General features: G+C 37.8%; 1 protein-coding gene across 48 annotated transcripts in view; it reads right to left on the bottom strand.

Moving 5' to 3' along the window:
- Positions 1 to 24,502, bottom strand: part of RIMS2 (regulating synaptic membrane exocytosis 2) — a 452,323-nt gene that overhangs the window by 51,617 nt on the left and 376,204 nt on the right. For 17 of the 48 annotated variants that reach the window (XM_042036188.1, XM_042036189.1, XM_042036190.1 and 14 more), the window contains 3 exons: positions 21,269 to 21,441; positions 20,046 to 20,282; positions 2,405 to 2,646 (listed from right to left, as the gene is read on the bottom strand). The exons of 15 other annotated variants lie outside the window; for them this stretch is intronic. In XM_042036188.1, coding sequence (XP_041892122.1) covers positions 2,405 to 2,646; positions 20,046 to 20,282; positions 21,269 to 21,441 — 652 coding nt within the window. Of the gene's footprint in view, positions 1 to 2,404; positions 2,647 to 20,045; positions 20,283 to 21,268; positions 21,442 to 24,502 lie in introns of those variants that run through there. 16 more of the 48 variants (XM_042036202.1, XM_042036206.1, XM_042036230.1 and 13 more) reach the window with 3 other exon arrangements.

Raw genomic sequence — 24,502 nt, 5'->3', positions numbered from 1 at the left:
ACATGTTCAGGTGTCTCACCATTCTCATTGTGAAGGATCTGAAGACATGCTAGATATCTCTTCATGGTGTGATCTCACCCTCACCCACCCTACAGCAGACACAGCACCATGCACACACCTCATCCAGGGGCTGACATGTGGCCACAGGCCTGTTCACCACAACCAGCAATGCCTGTATGACCCACCTATTTAAACAATTCTTGTGCCTGTGTTGTAGGAGCAGCCACATGTAGCCACCAGACAGGGCCCCTTGGAGATGCTTGTTAAATAGAGCAGCAGGAGCTGGTGTGTGGTACCTGCTCTACAAAACAACCCTCAAGCCTTACCTGTATCCCTGTATCCAACCAACACGAGGGGCTTCTTCGGGAGATGGCAGCAGGAGCTGCACTGGCTGCTGTTATCAGGGCAGGCACAGGCCAGCCCTGAGCACAGGCCTGTCCCAGGGAGCATCTGAGGGAGAGGGGCTGACAGAGCCGTGCAGGCTCCCCTGGCTCCTGCTGCTCTTTTAACAGCACTGAGTTACAGCTCCTCACTAAGAGTTTGTCAGAACACCCTAGTCACAGTCAGTGGGTCTAAAGACTTCCAGTACTCCTTGAGAGAATTATATTTCACATTTGTCCCTGACTTGAGCATCTGATCAGTCATTGGGCAACTGATTGGATATAACAGAGAGAAAAACTTCAACTTGAAAGTCCCAAATAACAAAGACAGCATGGTATTTAAATCAAATCTAGACCAGACACACAATACAGATTCTCTCTAGTGCTGAGACATAATTGAGCAATGTACAAAGAGCTGACATCCTTCCTTTGATAGCTCTTATGGCAAGAGAGACCAGATTAGATCACAAAAAGTAGTGTAGTGCATTGTAAATGACTTGATATTCAAATGCATCTTACCGAGCTCTGTACTATCACAAGACAAAAATATAGATTTCTAGATGAGCAAGTGATTAATTCTTTTCCTTGCCTAACCAGACACTTCCCAGATTTGTCTAAAGATGACTTCATCTTTTATCTGTCATTCATTTCAAAGAAAATAGAAATGTACACAAACCTGCCATTTCCATAACCTGCAAGTGAGCTGGTAAAACATAAGACTGCTGCAAAGACTGGCCTACTGACAGAGTCACCAGGGTCTGCATGATATTCAGAGCTTCCACTGTATACGTTCTTTCCCCTCTTTTTCACTCCCTCCTGTTTCATACTGCATTCAAGAAGTCACACAGTCAGGCTCCCTGCCCTCTTCTGCACTTACCCCTCCTTTTCTTTTTTTTTTTAGTTCTACTCTTTACAGTACTTTAGTCCCACCCATCCCCCAAAGTTTACTTAAAAATTTACCACAGTTTCTGACTGTGCAAATCATTGTTTTGCTCCATTTTGTTGTACATTAAAACTCTTATCACTTGGGTTTGGAGAGAACTGAAAAAATCTCTTATCTGTGTTTGAATGGTGGTTAGCACAATGGAGACCTTCAGATGGGACCTCACACAGCAGGGCACTGTAAACTTCAACAGTTTTTCTTGAATACTGAGCATACAATATATCTTCTGTACACACCTTGAAATATATTACATATATGCATACTTATATAAATTTCTCCAACACTTCTTTTATATGAATGTTATTCAAATACAAGTAACTTTTTCCATGTAAAATACACTTGTCCTGTTCAGTTTCATTATTTGACATTGAGCTTTTCAGAGTGCATTATATGGATTTTCCCCACAATAGGAAGAAATAGGAAAAAAAATGTGTAAGATTTTAAACGCTTTAGGCATCAAAGCAGAAAAACTCTCAATTTTCCTTGGTAGCACATTTCAGTATCCAATCTGAACTGAGAGAAACAGAAATGAGGAAAATTTCTACTGATGGCGATTATGCTTCTAGGCTGAAAAGAAATTAATTAGAAAGCAATAAAACATTTGCACTGAAGCAATATAACATATAATTTTGTTCAGGAAAATTGTTTTGTTTCAAAATAAGGTCGCATGTTCAAAGGTGAAAAAACCTCATGATGAAATATGCAAACACTGTCTGTGACAAAAGCAAAGGTATCTTGCAACATTTCAGCAACCTTTCACAAACTGCTGTAAGGACTCCCCACAAATGCAAGTATGGCTCATGTCCATTCCTGAAAAGCTGAAAAGTAAGGAATTAATGTATTAAGCAGGTTCCAGTAAGCAGAAAAGAAAAGCATCAGTACAACCTGAAAAGGATCTTTGCTTAAAAAAAAAAAGTTTAGTAAATGTTCACAGAAAAAAGATAATTGACCATTTTCTTCATTCCACAGAATATCGTTGATGACGCAACTTCAACAGGATCTTCAAATGATTAAACTGTAATACATAAATATTATGTACATTTAAATGGTAATGTGAGAGAGAAAAAAATCTAGTTCCTACCAGTCTGGCTGAGTTGTGATGTGCTACGGCTTTTTCTTGATAGCCCCACGATGGCGACCATCTTTGCACCAATGCTGGAGCGCCTCTTTTTGCTGCCACCACCAACAGTGCCCACCGCTGTGTCCGACTGGCTGCCGTCGTTCTTCTCCAGCGTGTACATCTCCCCGCTGATGCTGGTGCTCTTTGTCATGTTCTTTCCTGAGACGGCCATCTGTCTGCTTTGCATTTTGGATGTAAAGACACTGTCAGCCAGTTGACGGATAAACAGTGCAGACAAAGAGTAAAAAGGGGAAGACAGAAAAGGACAGGTTTCAGATGGAAGGTTTTGGGAGACTGGAGGGTAAAAGCAGCTAATCACACAGGTAGGGCTTGGTTTTGAGAGGTAAAAGGAGAAACTTTTCTAGCTTCTTGGTTGGTCCACTATTAATTTTCTCTGTTTCTGAATTTCGAGTTCTTTTACTCAGAGTTTGGATTAGAACTCAGGAGACGCCAGGCTTTTCTTCTTTACTGATGTTTATTATTTCTTATCTTTAGCACAGCTGCACAGGTTGTGCTTTCTAGTTGGCAGGGTGGAAAATGGCCCCAAGTTCTAACTTTCAAGGCCTTTTAAAGTCCAGATCAACCAATTATGAAATACCAAGTAATATGTTTTTACTTATAGCCCAATTACTAACTTTTCATGTCCTGCAGTGCGGGACTTCTGGACCAATACCATAACGCCTAGATTTATGAAGAAGAAGGAGAAAGAAGACATAAATCCGCACCCAAAATCCTCCATATTGTAACCTATTATAACCTATATCCCCTAAACCTAATTTTCTACATTTCCACATATTTCACCCAGTGATATAACTTTTAATTACAAAGCAACTACCTCGGTGTTATCACACAATTTAGGAAGCTTTTCCCAGGGTTTTGGATCAAATACAGTGTACTTCTGAGGATCACTGCCTCTCAGCACTGAAAGGCTGAAATTCCCAGAACCCAGGGTTCCAACAGCCCACTGTACAAATACTTGACTCATCAAATTTTGTTTTAAATAACAAGCTCTTACTTACTGATTGACTTAAAACTTATTACCAGCAAAAGCATACCAAAGATTTAATACATCCATATATCATATAATCGCTTTTTTGTTTGGAAAATTTAAATTCTGCAGTCAGTGCTCTGCCCCTCTTCTCATATATATTCACACAAATAACCTATATTCCTCTGGGAAACAGACACTTGATTCATTACTGAGTGGAAAAGAATATCCATTTGAAGCCTAGTTTTGGTTACTAAACATTCAGATATTTCAAGGATTTTTTCAGTAATCTGGTTAAGCTCAGTCATCATACTGTAATGAACACCCATAGGTTTTTTCTTCATCTCTGGATCAACAAATACAGGTACTACATATGCATTTCATACAACACTTGGCTGTTCCGTGACATAGATCATCATTACTGATAAAATGGAATTCAATTCTAAAGCATCTTTTGTACTCATTTAGAGGCTGTGTAAATGTGCTCTGTGCGGCTGCATCTAAACTATTTGCTGCAGCATTTCACGTGTCCCAGGGGAACCTCATCTACCAGTGGTCCAGGCTAAGGGACCTTTCCTTTCCATAGAAATGGCAATCTACACTGATGACAACAGTACTTATCCAAATTTTGCTCTGACATCTAATTGGTAGGTGTCTAAACAAATATCCAGAACTGGAAGCTCTAGGGTACATGCGGGCCTGAGAATATATACAGAATTTTCTCTTTCAATTAAGTCCTTGCACAGAACTTAGCAAAATAATTTTTATTATTCTTTTCACTACAGTGCATTTCACCAAAAAGTACCCATGAGATGTCATTTTAAACAATCCACAAAACAGGGGAATATTCCTGGAACCCAGGCGAAATGATTTTTGTGTTAAATCACCAATTTATAAGGCTAAAAATGAATATTTTTGCTTTTTAAACAGATTTTCAAAAACATGCAAAGGCCTGCTCTGTTGCTAGAGCTGTAGTGCTCAGAAAATGGCTCTAGAGCAAATTTTTCTGAGTATAGCCTCACTCCTTTTCCCTTACCTATAATGGCCTGAAATCTATTTCATAAAAGGAAGGTATTGTTTCTTTATGAAGTTTTTTGCAATACATATTCTGTCAATAACTTATCTATGGAATTAATGCACTCAAAAGTAAACGAAGACTTGTAGTTTAGCCACAATCCAGAGGGAAAACTAAGAACTGGTTCATAGGAGAAGTAGACCTTTACCACTGAAAAATAGAGTGTACTTCTCAGAGAAGTTACAAGGAAAAATACAAAGGAGTGTTTGGATCAACAGATGGAGAAGCACAAAACAAAGCTGAGGGAGAGCCATAGTGGCCTTGACTGGACACACAATCACAAAAGACTGAACACAGTGGTAACCTGAAAGCTTTTTTCTTACCCTCTTTTAGCTCTCTTTGTTGTTATATGTTAGTAGACACTGACTCTCACTGCTACATTTATCACCAAGGGAGGAGTGGGATAGGATGTGGGTAAAGAGGAGGGCAGGGAAACAGTAAAAGAGAATTTGTATTTCTGTGTCTTATTAGCACTATGTTAACTTACTTGTTAACATGTTAACTTACTTGTTAGATGATAACATCACATGTATTTTTTATCAAACTAACACCTCTAAGAATTCAGTCACAGAAAACAGACGACACAGAAACTGGTTCTCAGTTTCAACATTATCTTGAATGTAAAAATAAAAGAGGCCTAGAAAAAACATTGCTGGGAAAAGCTAGTATCTTCAACTTTATCTTAAGCAAAATTTTACTAAGAATCAGAATAGAGCCCCTTATCCAGTAATGCTATTTTTAATCCAGGTTCTCAAAGGATTAATGTGAGTGTGTTTTCAGTCAGGTCTCTCTCTTCTCAATATTTTTTTAAAATCAGATCAAATTTGACAGAGCAGTAGGAAATGAAAGCTATTTAGTTTCTAAAACTGTTTTGAAAACAGATCCCTGGAGAGAGATCTTATGGATGCCTCTTTGGGGAAAGATTGCAGAAGTCGTCATTATTGAATCTCTCCTAATTTGCATATACAGGCTGATGGGGAAAGTAAGTTTTTCACTGCTTGCAGACCAACCTATTTAAGTGATCCATTTTTTAAAAATAATATCCAGAAAATCAGTGAGTTCCTGTCATATGGAAAATAGTAATTAATGCATTGTTTTATAAGTGATATTACCATTCAATAAAGGTCCTGTGTAATCAGTGGAAACAGAAATATTCTGCATTTTAATATAAAAGTTAAACTGAAGAGGAAGTCATAATTTCCTGAGTTTAATGTGCCTTTGAAGTGCTTTTTGTGTCCTTTCCAAGATGTATAATTCTATTTAAGTGGAATGGATTAAAATAGTTGCCCTTATTAAATAAATCCATGTGTTTAAAGAGGTTGGTCACTATAGTTTCACTGTGCAGTTAGCTATGAAAGTACTATGAATTACTAAAGTTTGCTTCTTGGCTGCTGTCTAAAGGCTTCTGTATCACAAAATGTTTTGCTGTGTACTCCTGCCAATAATGATGTAGACTTCAGTCAGACACCTTTTCTTGGCCCACTTTTTGACAAAGGTTGGAAGGGGAATTCAAATAAGGAGAAAGGGATTTAGATATGAGTGGATATACCAAATACTAGTACAAATGGCTGATACTAAAATTCATTCACAAATCTCTATTATTTTTCCAAGTAGAGCTCTAAAACTATTTGCTTCAATTAAAGGTTTGGGTTTTTCCCTCCTTCTCTGAAAGCAGCAGAGAAGACATCTTTGTTACAGTCCTAACGACAAACAGCCCTTGGAGAGAGCCATCCCATAGCAGGGACTTTGTTTTTTCTCAATTCCTCTCTTAGCAAAAAAGCTTTGAGAACTACATACTAGGAGAGTTCTGAGTGGTATATAGTGCCTCATAGTAAACCTAGAGTGGTCATGAGCACTTCCTTCATCAGCACTCTGAATCCTTTCTGGCGATCCAAACCCCCATTCACTAATTATTCTTGGTAGATGCCTGATATCCTCCCCAGTAGAAACCATCCTTCTACCCAGCCTGCTGTTTGACAGTGCCACAAATGGATCATTCTCAGAAAAACTGGGTGTTGTATGTCAGATTTGGTTCCTTTCTGAGATAATAGAAAGGTTGACTGAAAAGTAGAATTTAGAGAGTAAATCATACAACCTTCTGCCTTAACAGGAAACAGAAATTACTGGAAGTTTTCTTTACATGTACATATACACAAACATAATCTCACACACATCCAGTTAAATATGTTCAACAATATTGTAAAACAGACATTATATAAAAGTAATTTATGAAATTGTATGAGTCAATGAATATGCAGTAAAAACAGGGTTCTCAAGGTGTCTTATAATAATCTTAAAAATATCCTCAGCAAAGAGAATATACAGCTGGATGCTGGGGGGATGGAGAATAAAATAAAGGGGGAAATAAAATAATTATCCTAATCCAAATAATATGTGCATAATGACATAATAATACCATTATTAGAACCAAAACAAGAACAAAATCAGCACACAACCCCAGCTGTGTGTCAGCCCACAGCCTACAGCACAAGCAGAGTGAAGGTGGCAGCCAGGCAATTGTCTTTGGCTTAATAGGACCAAACTATCAACAAGAGCAGGATGATGGGCAAAGCTCACACAGGAACATTGCTTCCTGCATTATCCCAAAATCCAGGAAACCTCTTCAGGAAACCAAGAGCTGCAGACAGGTCTCAGTGTAAGTAACTTTTCAGACACTTCAGTTTTCCAGTGAAAAAAGAAAACGGAAAGATGGATAAATTTTAGAGGAATAAGTTCTCAAAGCTAAAGCAGAAAGTTCTTTAAAACACAAGTGAAAAACAAGACAATAGAAAAGAAATTACAGTAAGATATCTATATATATTTGTAATTTAAAACCAAAGGTGGAGTATGAGAGCCCTAGTCACTAAATAGTATTCTTAAAAAGATACCATGTTAGCCAACTGAGGGGAGTCAGACTGACAGATACCTATGATGTCAAAGGTATTCTAAGTTTGTTAATGATACTAAATTAGGAGAAGCTCCTTACTCCTTTGAATGCAGAGAGGCTCAGCAGAGAGACTTTGACAAATTAGAGTCCTGGGAAATCACCAACCATATGAAGTTTGACAAAGACCAGTGCTGGATTCTGCACCTGGGATGGGGGATGTACATACAGACTGGGGAAGGAGAGTCTGGAGACCAGTGCCCCAAAAAGGGACCTGGGAGTCACTGGCAAGGGAAATATGAGTCAGCAGTGCCCTGGCAGCCAGCAGGGCCACCCATGTCCTGGGGGGCATCAGGCACAGCATCACCAGCCGGGCAAGGGAGGGGATTGTCCCACTCTGCTCTGCACTGCGGTGTACCTCAAGTCCTGGAGGCAGTTTTGGGCATCACAATATAAGAAAAGTATTAAGGTCTGAGAGAGTGAACAAAGAAGAGCAACAAAGATGGTGAAAGGCCTTGAGGGGAAGCTGTATGAGGAGCAGATTAGGTTACTTGGTCTGTTCACTCTGGAGAAGAGACTGAGGGGAGACCTCATTGCAGTTACAACTTCCTCATGAGGGGAAGAGGAGAGGCTCTGATCTCTGCTCTGTGGTGCCCAGCGACAGGATCCAAGGAAAAGGACTGAAGCTGTGTCAGGGGAAGTTAGGTTGGATATCAGAAAAAGGTTCTTCACCCAGAGGGTGTTTGGGCACTGGAACAGCTCCCCAGAGAAGTGGTCACACCATCAAGCCTGACAGAGTTCAAGATGTGTTTGGACAATGCTCTCAGACACATGGTGTGATTCTTGGGGCTGTCCTGTGCAGGGCCAGGAGCTGGACTTCAATGATCTTTGTGGGTCCCTTCCATTTCAGGAGATTCTGTGATTCTGTGAAATTTAATATGGTCCTTGTAGCCAATGAAGAGACCTGTGCCACACTTACAGCAGTTAATCAAATGTGTCAGGCCTGTTTTCTGACCTTGACGGCCTCTGTACGCACAGCAGGCTAGCTTACACCAGTTTACACCCTTTCCAAACCAGGGTTTTCTCACGCATCCTGCCTAGAGAAAACTGACCCCAACCCATGCTATCTCCTGAATTGTCCCTGATCTGAATCAGGGGCACCTTATCAGTGTGTCCAGCACAAGGTTATGCCAAAGAGAACACAAGCTGTTTAAACCATGTGGATGATCAAGACTGTGTCCTGGCCCTATCTCGCTTACTGGTCTAGACTTAACCTTAAATTCCTTGAGGAGATCAGAAACCTGAGATTGTTTTCAAATTCTGATATTCATCAGCCCAATTCTTGCTCATAAGCTTTTTCTGAATGCTTTTAAAGAAAAACAGTAAGCAACTATAAAACTGCTATTCAAACACGGCCTTCTGGAAATGCAATGTTAAGGTTTTGGATTTCTTAAAGGCATTAATCTTCACTCTCTTTGCAGAGACTCACCTGTTTTCAAAATGTAGAGTGTAATTACTCTCTGGAAAAAAAGATACTTTCAAAGTCTTCCAGACTCCTACTACAGCAGATAATCAGAAATGATCTGGTTTTTCTCTCCAGTTCATCAATATTTGTACTGAATTACAGAAAGATTACAAAACATTGCCAGAGAAACTTCCCAAAAACAATGATTAGAATTGGCTACTTGGAAAAAAATCCTTTCTGCAATTGTTGCATGGCCAGAGGGGAATTCCATAAAGTGCCTAAGGAAATCCTCATAGAAGAGAAGCAGACAAGTAGGTCTCACAAGAAGATTTTTGATTTAGTCTTAGTATCTCCTGCTTTAGGCAGACCATTTCCTTGACATCTGACCAAGAAGGAAAGAAACTGTTTGCGAGGTTTGGGTTAAGGAGAGGGAAGATTTCACAGTGCAAAAGGATCCTGCCCTAAAGGCAGTGAAACTGATTTGAAGCCACTTTACCTGGGACAGTGTATGGGTTGTAACTCTTGCACTGGGTAAGATGGACTGCACTGTGGGCAAATGTTCTAGATCCTAAACAGCTTCCAGATAAAAACTTGGTTTACTCAATATCTTTGGATGTTAGGTAGTAAAAAACAAGTCAGAAACTTCATCCAACCTCTCTCAGTTTCTGATGGACTTGAAAGCATTTAATAATCTTACAAGAAAATACTAATTTTAGAGCTAATTGATACTATTTTTGGCTGTTATATTTTCCAGTAAGCAGGTACAGACACAGTAAGTGCTCATTGTAACATATGTACTAAATGGAAAATCTCATCCTGTTGCCATAGGTAAAAAACTGCAGTCTTTGGCTGGAGGTTTTTTTTTTTTTAGTTGCAGACTTGGAAGGCATCTTGGTCAGATTTTTGTCTACAGAAACAGAAGTCTTTTCTAAAAACTGGGTGATTAGTACAGTAAGTGCCAAATTTCATCAGGAATCCTTTGTTTAGGCCAGAAAACCAAAAAACCCACCCCAAAACACAAACTGAAAACACCACTCTGATATCACAATCCATCTGCCAGCTCAAAATAAGTCCCAGTGACAGGAACCCCAGCCCTTAGCTTCCTCTTCCCTCTTCATTAACCTGGTAAGTTCTACAGTAGTAACATACTGCTAAAGATTTATAAAACTGTCTTTTAAATCAGGCCCTGGCTCTGAACCACACCAGTCTATGGCAGAAAGCAGCACAGGGAGCAGTACAGAATCCTTATACCCAGTGACTTTGTAATGACTAACAAATTACAAAGAGTATCACTTATTCTACAAAGACTAAGTAAAGATGTAACAGATGTTATCTGTTTCCATGACTGATAGACTAAAATTATTACGAAAAACTTTTTTTTTTTTTTTCACTAATCAATTAATGCACTTTACTTAAACCAATGTTATGAAGTACGGCATTTTTCCAATCTACAATGTTGTTAATACTTTTAAATGTGAAGGAGAAGGTATCAATAAATTCCATTGTACTGTATATTGTGGGTAGGATTTTTGAGGATGTTGTTTGTATTTTTCAGTCGTCTTTACAGCAGTATTGGAAATGACAACTTGTAATCTCATTGCTCTGCTACAAGCATATATATCAGAGAATCATATTTACACAAGTCATTTGGCAGACCTTGCAGGTTTCTTTATTTCTTTATTTCAAAGTCAAAGCAAAATTAATATTACTGATTTCCAGCTTAGTTCTCTGGTAATGATCCCTAATGAAAATAAGGCATCCATAATAGTGAAAATCAACGTTGCCATGTGTGTAGTACTGCTGTGGGCTGTGACGTCCTAAGGAAAGGATTTTAACAAACTTTCAATTGTTGTAATAGATATTTTCTAATACATGCCTCCTGTGAGACTGGAAGACCCACTGAAGACTTTGTTTACTGCTTTTTACATGCAAGAGATGAATTTTAATGCCATTCTTAATTGATCTTTTAACTCAATCAGAGAGGCTCTTATTTCATTAATTTACTGGAGAAATTTAACAAAAACAGCATTATGGGGACAGCTGTGATGTAGGAAATAACATTTCCATGGGAACAATGCTTCCGGCCAGTGCACATACTCCTCTGCCAATTCACATCAAAGAGAGACACCGCAGGTTCAAAATTATAATGACTTAGTCTCTGGAGACCCACTTGGTCAAAAATTATTCCATTAACTTATTGGTAGTATAAATCTCTAATAGCTAATGGACTGACTTAATAATTAGGTTTATTTTATTGAAATTATAACAAGAAAGTTGTGGGGGGAAATAGAGCAGTGTTTATAATCTGTTTTGTTATATATATTACTATTCAAAGAAGACTTGTGACCACATCTCAAAATATGAGTAGCAATATTTTGATATGAAATGTCAAGGGTCTCTTTCTTTACAAATCAGGAATACCTCACCTCCTACAGTACATAGGTTGACTTGAGCTGGATCTCCCCCTCTCTGGTAAATATAAAGCTGTCCACACTACTTTATTATTATAAATTAATAGAAGTATAACATATTCCATGACATGTCTAGCATACTTTTTTTCAAACAGGAACAAATTTCAAAATCATTTGGGGTCAGGCCATTAGATTATTTATGAAACGTTGCCACAACAAATGAGTGATGCAGAAAAAGCACTGTTACAGCTAGCTGTTACAAACACTAGCAGCTGAATTATACACAGAGCTTCAGAGATTTCTGATAAAATTTCTCACCTTCTCTGATGGAATAATAGGTTATTTTTTAAACTAAAAATACAGTTGATAATTTTAAAAATTTAAACTGAAATTACAATGAAGATTATATTAATATTCATCTAGTGTTGATAAATGTTCAAATTTTCCTTGACAAAGATATAGAAAAGCTTTATTACCCTGCTAACAGTAATGATTCTTTGATGAAATCCGTTTCTTTGATACAGTGAACTAAACCAGCCATTTACTCTGTGTGGATGCAAAAGAAGTCTAGCTAGAAAATTAGTTGAGGTATAGAAGTCTTGCATTAGTCAGCTGTCATATTCATTGGTAATAAAAGAAGTCCATATGAGCTATGACGGCTTGGCAATAAAGCACATTGCAGTCAAAGACCGAGTGAGTTTTGAATAACATCCAAATTCTTTGAGTTTAGAAACCATCTTCTTTAACCCAGCCTGGCAAAAAGCAGTTGTGTTTGTAAAAGCTGGGTAACAAACAGCTTGCTAAATTAAAACTGATCATGAGCAACCTGACTTAATCAAGAGTGTTCTCTTGCAGACATGCACCTTGCATGTACTCAGTCTGAAAGTTAAGTGCTGTGTGCCTGTTCCAACTTGCTGTTGAATTAGTCTTCCAAAAGGGATGGAGGAGAGAGCCCAGTTTTCTGTATTAACACTGCTAAGTCACAGTCTGCACTGCAAACTTGCTTAGTGCTGCTCAGTGTTGTTTCTGGAAGTGCTGAATAGAGATCTATGAAATGAAAAGCAAGCAGTGAATTGTGAAACCAGACATTAAATCCAGTATGTGTCCCAGACCTAAAATCACTAGAGAAGTAATGTAAAATCGAATCAGGAAAGTGAGAAAAATTTCAGACTTGAAGGCTGAAATGCTCAAAAATATACAGAAGTAAGAGACACCATGTTTTGCCTGAGGGTAAGAAGTACCATGATTAATCATCTTGCTTAACTGAAATTGCTGTGAGGGAAATTTACTTATTTAGAAAACTCATTGACAGAAAACTTTGGAAGGTAGACATGGGGGAACTGGACAGGATGCACTACTGAGATTACATTAGGAGAAAAGTCACATAATACACAGAGGAGATCCAGATATCCTGAAAGGGCTTCATTTAAATAAATTGCTGTCAGCAATATGGATCTCACTATAGCTGCATCTATACTTCACTCATGAAAGACTGTATTGTTTTGATTAGTACTGCACAAAGGAAATAGGCTCAGGTTCGTTTTAATGCTTATGTGCATGTATGTGGCAGTGGCTGTCTAAAGAATGGAACAACTCTAACATTTCCTTCATCCTTGTAAATTCGGGTTGCTTGAGGACTCCGAAAAATCAGGGTCAGAATAGACACTGCTAACATCTCCCAAACTCATAGGATGTCTCTGAATTGATCTTCTGGGACTGAGAACTAAACGGACATGAGCAAGAGATCTGAAGCCATAATTACTTCAACCAAAGAGATAATATCTGGGACATCATGATCTTGTTTGTCTGACTTCAATCACTTTGACAAAATGACTTTGAGTCACTTTTGGTCTCTGGAGGAAATTATAAAAGCATACAGAAAACTTAAGAGCATCATAAAAGAAAATGTTAAAAAAGAAAATATTGTAAGGAAAGATGTCTCACATCTTTCTGAACACAAGCCTGCAACCTTTGTTTTTCTGAGCTGGAGAAGGCAGGTCCATAACCGGCTATCCCTCCTGAGGCAATGTGGACTTTGCACACCATGCAAGTTTGGAGCAACTCTCCTCTTGTTTACCTTGGGTCTCCATAGGAATCATGTTTATGTTATGGCTACTATTTGGGAAGTGCTGGGCTCTCCGTGGTATTTGTATGGAAATTTTATTTCCTGCTAGGGGCTACCTGATGACACATCTACCAGCTTGTTTAGGTAGCACCTTACGAACGCTAAGAGAAGTATGAACACCACACAGGTACAGTGAAATTACTGAAAATGTTCAGATGCTTGGTCAAAATCCATTAAAATCAGATATGTGGGCAATGCCCAACCACTGGAGCATCATCTTTCCATAGCCATTAAGCACACAATAGTGAGACCAGCACTGGGCCCCTTATCTTTAGTTAAAGCAAAGTACTTGCCAGATGGGTCTGGCAATGTGTTTCAAAGGCAATGGCAAAAACCCAGCAACTACATTTTAGAAATACTTCTAAAAAGTAACTTGAAGGAGTTTATGTTTGTTTCTTGGAAGGCTAAGTGATAAACTTATTAATTATTTTTAATAATTTACATTTTTGGGAATATATATTAATTTTACAGAATCTTGTCACTCTTCTATTAAAATAATAGAAGAGGCAAAAAGAGTGAGAACATACATCACTAAGACAGAGCCATATCTGTCAAATCATAATGTCCAAGAAAGAAAAGCCTTACAAGCTTCACTATTCAATCCCTTGCTTTTATAAGTTTCTACCTCACTTCTAGTTTTTGATGTTGCTATTCTTGTCAACAGATCTGTCGTGCTCAATCCTGTACAAATAAAGATTAAAAAGTCTGTCTTTTGAAAATCTTATGATTCAATATAGTTTTAAATATTTTCAGAAAGTAAATCTTTTTGTAAAACACTTCAAAGTCCAAAAACTAATTTCAATATTTACATTTGCTTCAAACTGTCACTTTAATTTTTTCCTTCATCTCTGCTTCCCTACATGTCTACAGGGCTTTCTCCCTGCATCTCTTGTGGGTTTGTTTTGTTTTGTTTTGTTTAAACTACTGATGCACAGTTTTAAAATAAACTTTAGTAATAGGAGTGCATTGGTGCTTTATGGATCACAGGTCAGAGCTGGCTCAACAGAGGTTAAAGCTGCAGGCTGCATTCCAGGGAGAGGGAAGCTGTTATTGCATTGCAGCCAAAGAAAAAATGTCTGAGTTCCCTGCTAGGCAACGTATGTCAAAGCTGCAGACGGTTTCAAACGCGGTATTTTTACTGTTCACCTGTTAATAACGTATACTTCCAGATTCATTAATTTATTATATCCCAGTGCATCAAAATGAATTTACTAACTGTAAAGGAGCCTATATATCTTTTGTATTTACTCCAAAGTAACAGGAAAAAACAGGTCTCCAAGGGTTTTGTAGATGGTGACAAATAATTTAGAAACAGGTACCTTTACTAGATTTCTTAAATTACTTGTATTCTCTTCTCAGTACAGATTTCACAACAAATGTATTTGTTCATATAATTCCTTTTGGAACCATTGATATTTTGCATATTTTTCCATAATATTTTTCCAGAAGCTACAGATAATTTTCTTCTGCATGTCATCTATGAAAATTTGAAAAACTAAATGGCCCAATTATTGTCCATGTGTGCTGGTAGAGACCCAGTAGCTCTATGAATTTATAGGTTTTGAATATTTGCCTTGCTGTAGAAAACTGAAGTTAAAAATCTTACATAAAAAAGTAGTGGCTTTGAATCTGTGCTTCAAAGAGGCAAGAGCTTGTCATAAACCTCTAACTCTACCCATCTCAGTAATACTAACAAAATCTTACTGAAAAAACCTTTATTTTAGGTCCTCTGATTTTAAAGACACAGACTGGCAATACAGAAGCAACTGTGCTTATCTAGTCATAAGTGTGCAGAAAAGTTATGTTAGAGAGACACAAAATAAAATTGCTGCTTCTTGTTCAAGGACCCAGTGCATCACACCTGCCCCAATTGCCTGGAAAATGCAATGTTTTGCAGCTGAAAAATGCTGGGGAACATTGTACTGCAACCTGCCATTCTCATCCCAGGAGTGGCAATATCACTTTGTTGTCATGTTGAAAAAATTGTTAGACCAACATCTTCTGTTGAGAGCTGCAGGAAACTGCATGCTGGCATGCTTTCCCTGAAAAACTACATGAACATTGACGTAACTGGACCCAAGCTCTCTCTCCTTCCATGGCAGAAATGGCACTGGGTGAACCTTATCTATCTATCTATCTATCTATCTATCTATCTATCTATCTATCTATTGCTACTGGAAGCACAGACTGCCTCTACTGCAATTTTGCTAAAAGACTGATCATGCACTGGGGAAAGAGTCTCAGGCCCTGTTTTCTCTTCCAAACATATGGCCTGTTTGACTATAAAGGTTAGATACAATTAACTTCTTTCATCCAGTAATGCAGTTGAAGCAATCGTTGAAATACTTTTGAAATAGCTTTAAGAGACCAAACAGTACATACACATTGAAAATGGATTCTTGGTGTTCATTATCTTTTATACCATTTTTTATATTTTTACCAGAATAAACATTTTCAAAAACTTTACTGGCTTCCACCACTGTAAAGGAGCTTGCACAGACTGCACTGGCATGCTTTTTCTTCCAGAAAAATACTGCATTTAACTGTTAATAGCTGCAGTCACAGTGGAAGGCTCATAAAACCTGAAACACTAAAATTACAATTTAATGAAAAAATAAGGAACAAATACTCATCAGCAATCAGTTCTAAAACCTACAAATTAAATTCTCTAAAGACTTTTTACTGAATGAACTAGAACTAGAAAGTGAATTTGAAATGAATCTTTATACCTAACAAAGGAAGGGGCACAAAAAGCATGAAGAACCTTTAGGAAGAGAAAAGGTTTTGTATCTGAAGAAATACATTACTTAAAGCTATATGTTGCACTCTGTTTCTTGAATTTTGAAGTGCTCTGCAAAATTACATCCCAGCTGAATTTTTCCACTACAAACTTTCCTTTCTTGGTTGTGTCATCTTCCTACTTAATCAGCTCTATTCCTTCTACTGTCTTTTAGAATTCACTTCCTTTCTTCAGATGGGACGTCACTGATTCCTTCCAAATACACAGCGAAACTTTGTGACTTGCACATGCTTTTATTTCACATCTCTGCCCTCTCTGTCCACCCACACAGATAACTGCTTTGTCCACTCTCTCACGATTTCAAATGACAGACACTGCAGTGCTTTTCTCCAGCCCTGGCAGTTTACGCAACAACCCCTTCCAGGATACTAGAGGAAAGGTAAGTTTTGTAGCCTTTCTATTTGGCTGTTTCATCTCCCTCCACACAGCAATAAAAAGTTACACTGTCTTTTACACAGTTGTACATAATTCATCCTAATTTCTTAGTATTTTAGCACTTGTTCCTTACCATATTTATCTTCTCTCATTCAAGACTGAAAGATAACTTCTCCTGATCATCAAACATGCCCTTCATCCACTTGATATATTTTTAGCAAGCACCTCCTGTTTTGTCTCCATTGTCTTGAATGCTTGAAAAGAGCTCTCCAGAAACATTCAAAAAGATATCTTATTTTCTTTCCTCAAATCTCTTCTTAGCATTTATTCTCTGTTGTCAAGATGTCCCCAAAACAGTGTTGTATACCTATCTCCCATCATGTGGAACATCTCTTTGTCCTGTGCTTCCCTCTCTGGACTCATATGTTATTTCATGATTTAGACTCCATGTGCTTGGAACAGAGGTTGTCTTTTTCTACTGTATTCCAATAGTGAAATCCTGCTCTGTGATTACATTTTCTGTGTATTCATACGGTAAAACAAAACCATTGTGACTGTCAGAATTAATGCTTAGGATTGATACTTAGAAAAATGTTAAGAAAGGGTAAAATTTAGAACAGTCTTAAACAGAGTACCCTCAATAAAAAAGTATTAATTATCAAAGATTAAATCTAAGAAGGCTTTATTTTTGGCCCTGAGATTATCAGGGAGATGGAGTAAGAAATAATGTAAGTGAACTGTACATAATGAATACTTAACAGCAGAGCTGGAGCCACCCTTTGTTTGCTAACATGTACTGCCAAGAAAAAACACAATTATGATTTCCCTATAGGTCAAGCATATGCCAAAGTTTAGTTTTACAAGGTTTAATGAAGGCAAAATCTGATGCTGCAACTATTTCTGCCAAGAAAGATTAATTGATTTAATGTGCTCCAGTGCTCCAAAAGCTAATGCCTTTTATTGTGCCAAGGTACTTTAAAATAGGCATAGGATGCATTAGAGATGGATGTCTGGGTCCACAGTCATTTCAACCCACCCATGATCTCAGCAGATTGAAGACCTTAGTGGGACTATTACCGTTTCTCAGAAAGTATATAAACACAGTAACATCCAGAGGTATGAGGTACCCTTAACAAGGTAATTTTTGATGATGGAGTGATTGTGAGCAGCCCCTGCATTCCAGTGTGCACAGAGGAAAGGTGACTGCTCTCCAACCAAAGATGCACCTCTGAAGTAAAAATACATGTTGAAAATTCCCATCTGCAATATAGCCTTTCTTGACACCCAAGATCTCAAGAACTAGATGATAGTTTACTACTATTCTATCAAGGAAGAGTTGGCCACCTTTGTTCTGCTCTTAAATACCTATTGATATGTTTAATTGATATGTTTGGTTGCTTTTAATATTTGTGGTGTGTCTGAACACATTCTTTTTTGGAAGCTGAAGGCATTACCTTATCTTATAAATTGCCAAGAATAAATTATTTTATAAATTGCCCGAGAAACGAGCAGAAGGCACTGGGTTTGCAAAAGTGCTGGCAATTGATCCTGCCTTCGGGGTTGTCCACTGAATACACAGGTCATAATATTTCAATATGTTAATGATACACAACTATGTGTGTATATAAATGTGTTCCGATACCTATACCTGCCCTATCCAGGAATCAATCTGGCTTTTCTGTTTGGTTCTTACCCTATAAAAATGTTTAGACAATACTAAAAAATGAGCACTGACTCTACCATGGGAAAGGAAGGTGAATATAAACTTTTCTGTGTATTCACAACTTGCATACTAAAAGTGGTCAAACTGTGCAAAGTGGGCAAATTAATATTAGAGACTGATTTCCATGAAGGGAGCCAAAATCTAACACAAACTGAAGTCACTGCACAGCAGTCACTTAATAACATCTTGTTTCTTTATCGAGTAGAAACTCCTGACTTGTGTCACTTCTTCCTGAAGGCAGAGAGCAGCTAGCAACCAGAAGAACAAGCTGGCAGAGGAAACAAGGAGTTGTATCTCAAAGAGGATTTTACTTTCTATGGGGACAACATATTCGCTAAAGAGCAGCCTGAGTGAAGTCTAGAAACCAGGAACAGAGTCATGCTTTTGAAAGGCAGGACTTCCAGATCCATTAGACTGGGAAATTAGTGGGAAATGGAAGAGAAAAAGGTCTTTAAATAATCCTTTCGCACACTACTATACAGCAATCCCTGAAACACATCTGCCAAGGCACTCCTAAAGACAGCTGCTACTAATTGACTGTTTTTGCTAAACTCTAAAATGCACGAACATGAGTGAAGGAATGATGGCACAACATAGAAAGGCAGTAGTATGGCTAAAATAGTCCGTACCACCCAAGACTATACAGTAGACATTTTGATTCTCTCTTTGTATTCCCTTGTTTTGAGTATGTTGTTTGTGTGAGGCTTGTACATGTGTAAGTTTGTAAGTACTTACACAGTAAGTACTTTGTAAGTACTTACTTACTAAGTAAGTACTTACACAGGCTTGTACATGTGTAAGTTTGCAGCAAGGAAAGAAAATGGATTTCCATAGATTTCTGTGTGCTTGCTCTAATGTATATGAGCACAATTTTACAGGCAGAAGTTATTTAGAGGTAGTGCAGAATTGGCAGGCTAAAAGAAAATGTATTTTTCTGAGATTTTCTGCCATTCTTGTGTGACTTGAGAATGGCAAGAATATTCATCAAATCTGAAATTCATTTTTTTTAATGAAGAAAGAAGGAATATTCTATTTCTTTCAATGCAACATACATGGGTTTTGCAATACAAAATGTCAGACCTTTACATTGTTGTAAGGATTTGTGGCAAAATGCATGATTCTAGAATATTATCTGATAAAACCAGAGTCAGTTGTGCTACAATGTTTCTGGATACAACACAGCAGCTGAAGTGCATGACTCCTCCACAATACAGCAATCCTTGACAGTTATTAACATGGAACAAAAAAAGAAAAAGGAAGACTCTTCTTATCCACACTGATTGTCAATCAGTATGCACCACAAAGAGGACTGAAAAAAAAATCTAAATTTTCTTCTTTGGTATGGCCGTAAATAAAAGAAAAGATAATTTTGATATTGCTGAGTTTTCACTCAAAACATTTTTCCATGAAATACTAATTCAAGTAGGGAATATAATAAAAAAGCTTACAATTTCTACTGTTTATTATAGTCAAACCCAAACTTCAGTCTAAACCAATTTAAAAAAATAATATGCTGCAGCTGTATGCATATTAATGAGCCAAGTTGGTGTGCTGCCTCATTTGGTATGCAGAACAAGTTCATTGAAGCTGAGAATGAAACTTGATTAAATATGAAAGCATGATGACTGAGAGCAAAAACAAACAAAAAAAGAGCTGCAGGGAGCACAGGCAATAAGCAAGCAAAGGGAACAAAAAGGGAAGACAGGCACTGGTACAGGAGAAAGAACAGATCTATATAAACAGAAGTTTATTTTACCTGTCATCCTCTTTCCCTTCCTCAGCTTGGTCTTCTTGAGCTTTTTCATCATGTCCTGATTCTTTGATCTCCTCCTTATCACAGTTCTCTGTCGCCTCTTGCCCTTCCCCTTTTTCATTAATTTCTTGCTCTTTTGCTTTTTCCTCCTCCTCTTTTTCTCCCTCCTCAGGAAATACTTCATCTTGTTCATCCCCTTCCAGCCCTCCCTCTTTTTTCCCCTCTATATCCCTTGTCCTTCTGAAGTCAACAGAAATTGAAAAAGGCATGCAAAAAGAAAAAAGAAAATAAATTAAAGTGAAGATCATGGAGAAGAGCATGCATGAAGAAAGGAAATGCAAAAGAAATTAAATAAAAACTAAAGGATAAAAGCAAACATAAGGTAAGTCATGCTGGCTAGGGGTCCAGCCTACACTAGAGAGCCTTGGAACATATTATGAGGACAGTCTGTAAGTCCCTCTTCAAATAAAACTTGCATGGCAATACCTCACATTTAGAAAGAACTGTATGACAGACACAATGTGGTCCTAACAATGCTCATATAAGCAGATACTTAAACAATTTTTGCAAATGCTATCTTTCAAGAGGACAATTTTCTGAGAATTAATATAGGTGACGGGGGCAGGTTACACCTTCCAGAAAAATTATCTTTCATTTGTGCACCAAATGAAAGCCAAAGCTCCTCTGAGAGCACACAGAGTGTAGGCAAAGAAAAGGCTGTGTTTTGGTCACAGATACACAATGTACATCTTACTGAAGAGCAGTTCAGTGATTGTATACCTACAGTTAAATTGCACTAGTGTATTAAATAAATTGAGTTGGTCTGTGTAAGTATTAAATAATACATCTATAAAAGTTCAGCATTCTATTTAAAAGGAAAATAATATGCCTCTGCTGGCAAAAATTTTCAAGTTAAACTGTCTTTTCAACCATATTAAGTATATTTTACAAAATGGTTTTCAGAAAGTGTGTCTAATGCTTGCTGACAGCATATGTTTCTTATTTTAGTGTATGTTAGATAATCCTAGACAACAAAACTCGACTAAAAACAAATACCATGAAGACTTGAAAACACATGAGATGAAAAAGACATTTAAGCCAGTATTTTGCAAAATCCCTGCAAATGTCATTCTAGGCAAAATGCTAATGTCAAATACAAGTATCAATAAGTGTTCCATTACAAAAATGAGACAGCTATAGCTGGCACTCTAGCTCATCATGCTCACCTTATTTTCATGTTTCCCCTTGGACGCTCTGACTGGACGGACATGTAGCTCGTGCTGCTGAACCGGGAAGCGCTGCTCGTCCGCGACACGGCCGAGACATCGCTGACATCGCTGTCCGAAGACTTATTGGAAACATTGTCTGAGCCTCGGTGAGGATCCCGCCCTGACCGATACTGCAAGAGGAAAGGGACAAAGACACGGTGTTGTCGTGACACGCTACCATGCATCAGCTACGGACCTGGTCCCTGGTGCTATCTAAACTGCCTTTGTCACCACACTGCCTGAACTTTTATAATAAAGTTTTTCACTGATACAGAACAGAAGTTATGTCTAATTTCTACTAATTTTACTCTGCTTTGCTATGTCAGTCAAGTTAGCTCCTCAGTTTCAACTTGTACAAAATTTCCAGCATGTAAAAAAGTTTCACAGATCTTAGAAAAGACATCTAAACCCTCACAGAATATTCTTACCACAACTGTTTCACCAGTGCAGAAAGGAAAGCATAGAGATTAGTGACTTGCCTGTGATTACTGAGCTCATGAAAGATTAAACAGGAGACAGAATGTGCTGCATGCTATCTGTAAAGTACATGTCTCTTTTGGGGTCTAGCCTGTTTACAAGAACTTCTAACTGACAAATGTTATTTTTTTTCCCCCAAGTAAATAGACAGATGAGATTATCAAATCAAAAGACAACGCAATGATGCAGCTGTGCAAACAAACCCGCATCTTGCTGAACTGCTGGGCTGGAAAGTCTGAAAGAATTGGACTGGACTAGAGGTAATTTGTAGGGAAACTGTACACGTGCCTTAGAAACTAAAAGACTATAAAGGTATTTGAGCTTGTTAACAGTACATATCAAACATGGAACTGGCAGGTGACTGGTGATCAGCAGTAAGCCCATACAACATAGAGAGTATCATGCAGCAGTATTCAGCTTAGATCTGAACAAAATATGATGGCTATTTGTTTTTGTTACACATTAACTCTAAATTAATCTTAAATCTACGCACTCTGCATGGCACTGTATACAAATATAATAAATAGCAGAAAGGTATTTTTCCTTCTCTTCATGTACAGGCATTTATGTGTATACAGAAATCTGATGGGCTGCTACTGGTAATCTTTTCAGGAATATAGTACTGCAAGATGAATTGTCAATGATCACCAGGTGATTGTCTGAAAATAATACAGTACAAAAGATACGAAGAGCAGCACAGACAGGACTGAAGGAAAACAATGGGAAAAAAATAATCTACCTAACACATCAGTGCTTTGTTGAACTCTTGGGGGTAGGAACATTGCACTTAGCCACATGGAAAAAATAATTCGTGTGAAATGGCAGACCTGTGTAGTACTGCAGAAGAGAAAGGTATCCAGGTTTAGCAATTAAATTTGTCTCTTTTTTATTTTAGAAGAACTGTCTTTCATGAACTACACAGATCGTTTGTTTCTATTCTCTTTCAAGAATGTTACACTGGGAAATGTTCTGAAAGACTGTGCAGTATCTAAATAGGATTTCAGAATAACATTTCAGTGCTCTTCCTCAGAAACTGCTTTTACACTTAGAAATAGTAAGCTATTTTGCTCATTTTAAGACAGGGAAATTAAATAAAGACAAGAAAAAATGCTCATGAAAGTTAGACTGTACATCTGCTGCAGAGAATGACCAAGCACAGCCATAACTACACACTTACAAAAATGGTTGCACAATGTACAGCAATCTTTATCATTCTTCCTGATCTGTACTAATTTACCATATTTGTGTTCATCAACAACCACTCAAGTCCCTCCCAGCCTTTAAAGAGAACTTAGCCACCCATAAACTCAGAGAGTATCTCCATGATTATAATGTTCACAAGTTTTAGTATTTACTGACTGGTGTTATTGATACCATTGATGGTTTTTTTTTTCTTGATGAAGAAGACAGTGCATATTATGACTTATAAACTCATTTGGGAACGTAAAAGCAATTATTAAACTGTCCTGATCATCAGAGATAATGGAACATTATGCCAGAATAAAAGGAGTGTTCTTTTTCAGCAACTCCATTCAAAAGAGCAACTACTTAGCCCTTTAGAGAAATAAAAAATAATTATCCTTAGAGAAATGTGTATATATTGAGCCCTATTCCCCCCAACCTTCCCTAGGATAATTCCTCATTTAAGAAAAAGTTATGAATGTGGTTTCTGTTGATATAGCCTAAAGCTACCAAGACTGGACAGTGCAGACTGGTGTACTGGGCTACCATCACAAGCTATGGAAAATGCAACGCAGAGCTATGCTCAGGCCTTCAGCACCATCTGAGCCCCCAGGCAGATGTCACTGCTGTGCCAAACCCTGTGCTGCCATGGCTACACTGCCACTGGCTCCCACCAACCTAAGGGAAAGTCAAGACTTGGATGCCTGTGTGAACACGGGTCCTGCTGCCAGCGGCGCTGCCCCCAGGCCAGGAACACCGCTGGCATGGCAGAGCTGATGTGGCTCTGCTCCGGGGCAGAAAGATGGACCCTAGTGTCACATGGAAATCATTGATTGAATTGTTAACCATATTGCAATCAGGGCATAGATAATTAGGTGTGGTGATTCATAGAATAACAGCCCTCAGCCTGCAGATCCTACACTGAGCTTGCCCAGCAGTCCATGGAAATGAGCCCTTCTGAATTAAACATGAAGTGGCAAACAGTATCAGCATTGCACAAAGTTATTCTGAAGAGTCATTCTGCAGCACACAAAGTTTCGAAAACGTGGTTTTGATTTTTTCTGTTCCATTTCCACACCTAGAGAATGTCAGTTCTTAAACTACTGCATAGCAATGTGCCGTATATATCAAATCAGACATTTCCACAAATAAAAAAACCTTATTGTGTTGGTTTAGGGGCGGTTTTTAGCCAATGCAAGTAATAATCTAGTGGTATATTGTGAAGACTGAGAATTGTTTTGGCAAGAAAAGCAACTTCAAAGTAAATAATTTTAGGAATATAATGTGAAAAAAGATCATCAAATCATTACCTTGTCTCTTTTTTTCTCAGTTGTACATAAAGGTATTTCCCATCAAATGCTTTTTGTTGGACCAGATGTCACTGAAATATTATTTGACTGTTACAGCTTTAGGATGTTTTAAGATTAAAATTGGGTAAGTTAATTGATCCTTTCATTAAATCTGAATGTCTTAATATACAATATTTTTAAAAGGTTTTATTAAGACCTTGCCTGAGTTACCATCTCAGTATCT

The sequence above is a fragment of the Corvus kubaryi genome, unplaced genomic scaffold, assembly GCF_017639235.1.
Source record: "Corvus kubaryi isolate FWS band 111438036 unplaced genomic scaffold, C.kubaryi_AGA036_p1.0 37385, whole genome shotgun sequence".
Taxonomy (NCBI): Eukaryota; Metazoa; Chordata; class Aves; order Passeriformes; family Corvidae; genus Corvus; species Corvus kubaryi.
This window is presented reverse-complemented; position numbering and strand designations above follow the sequence as displayed.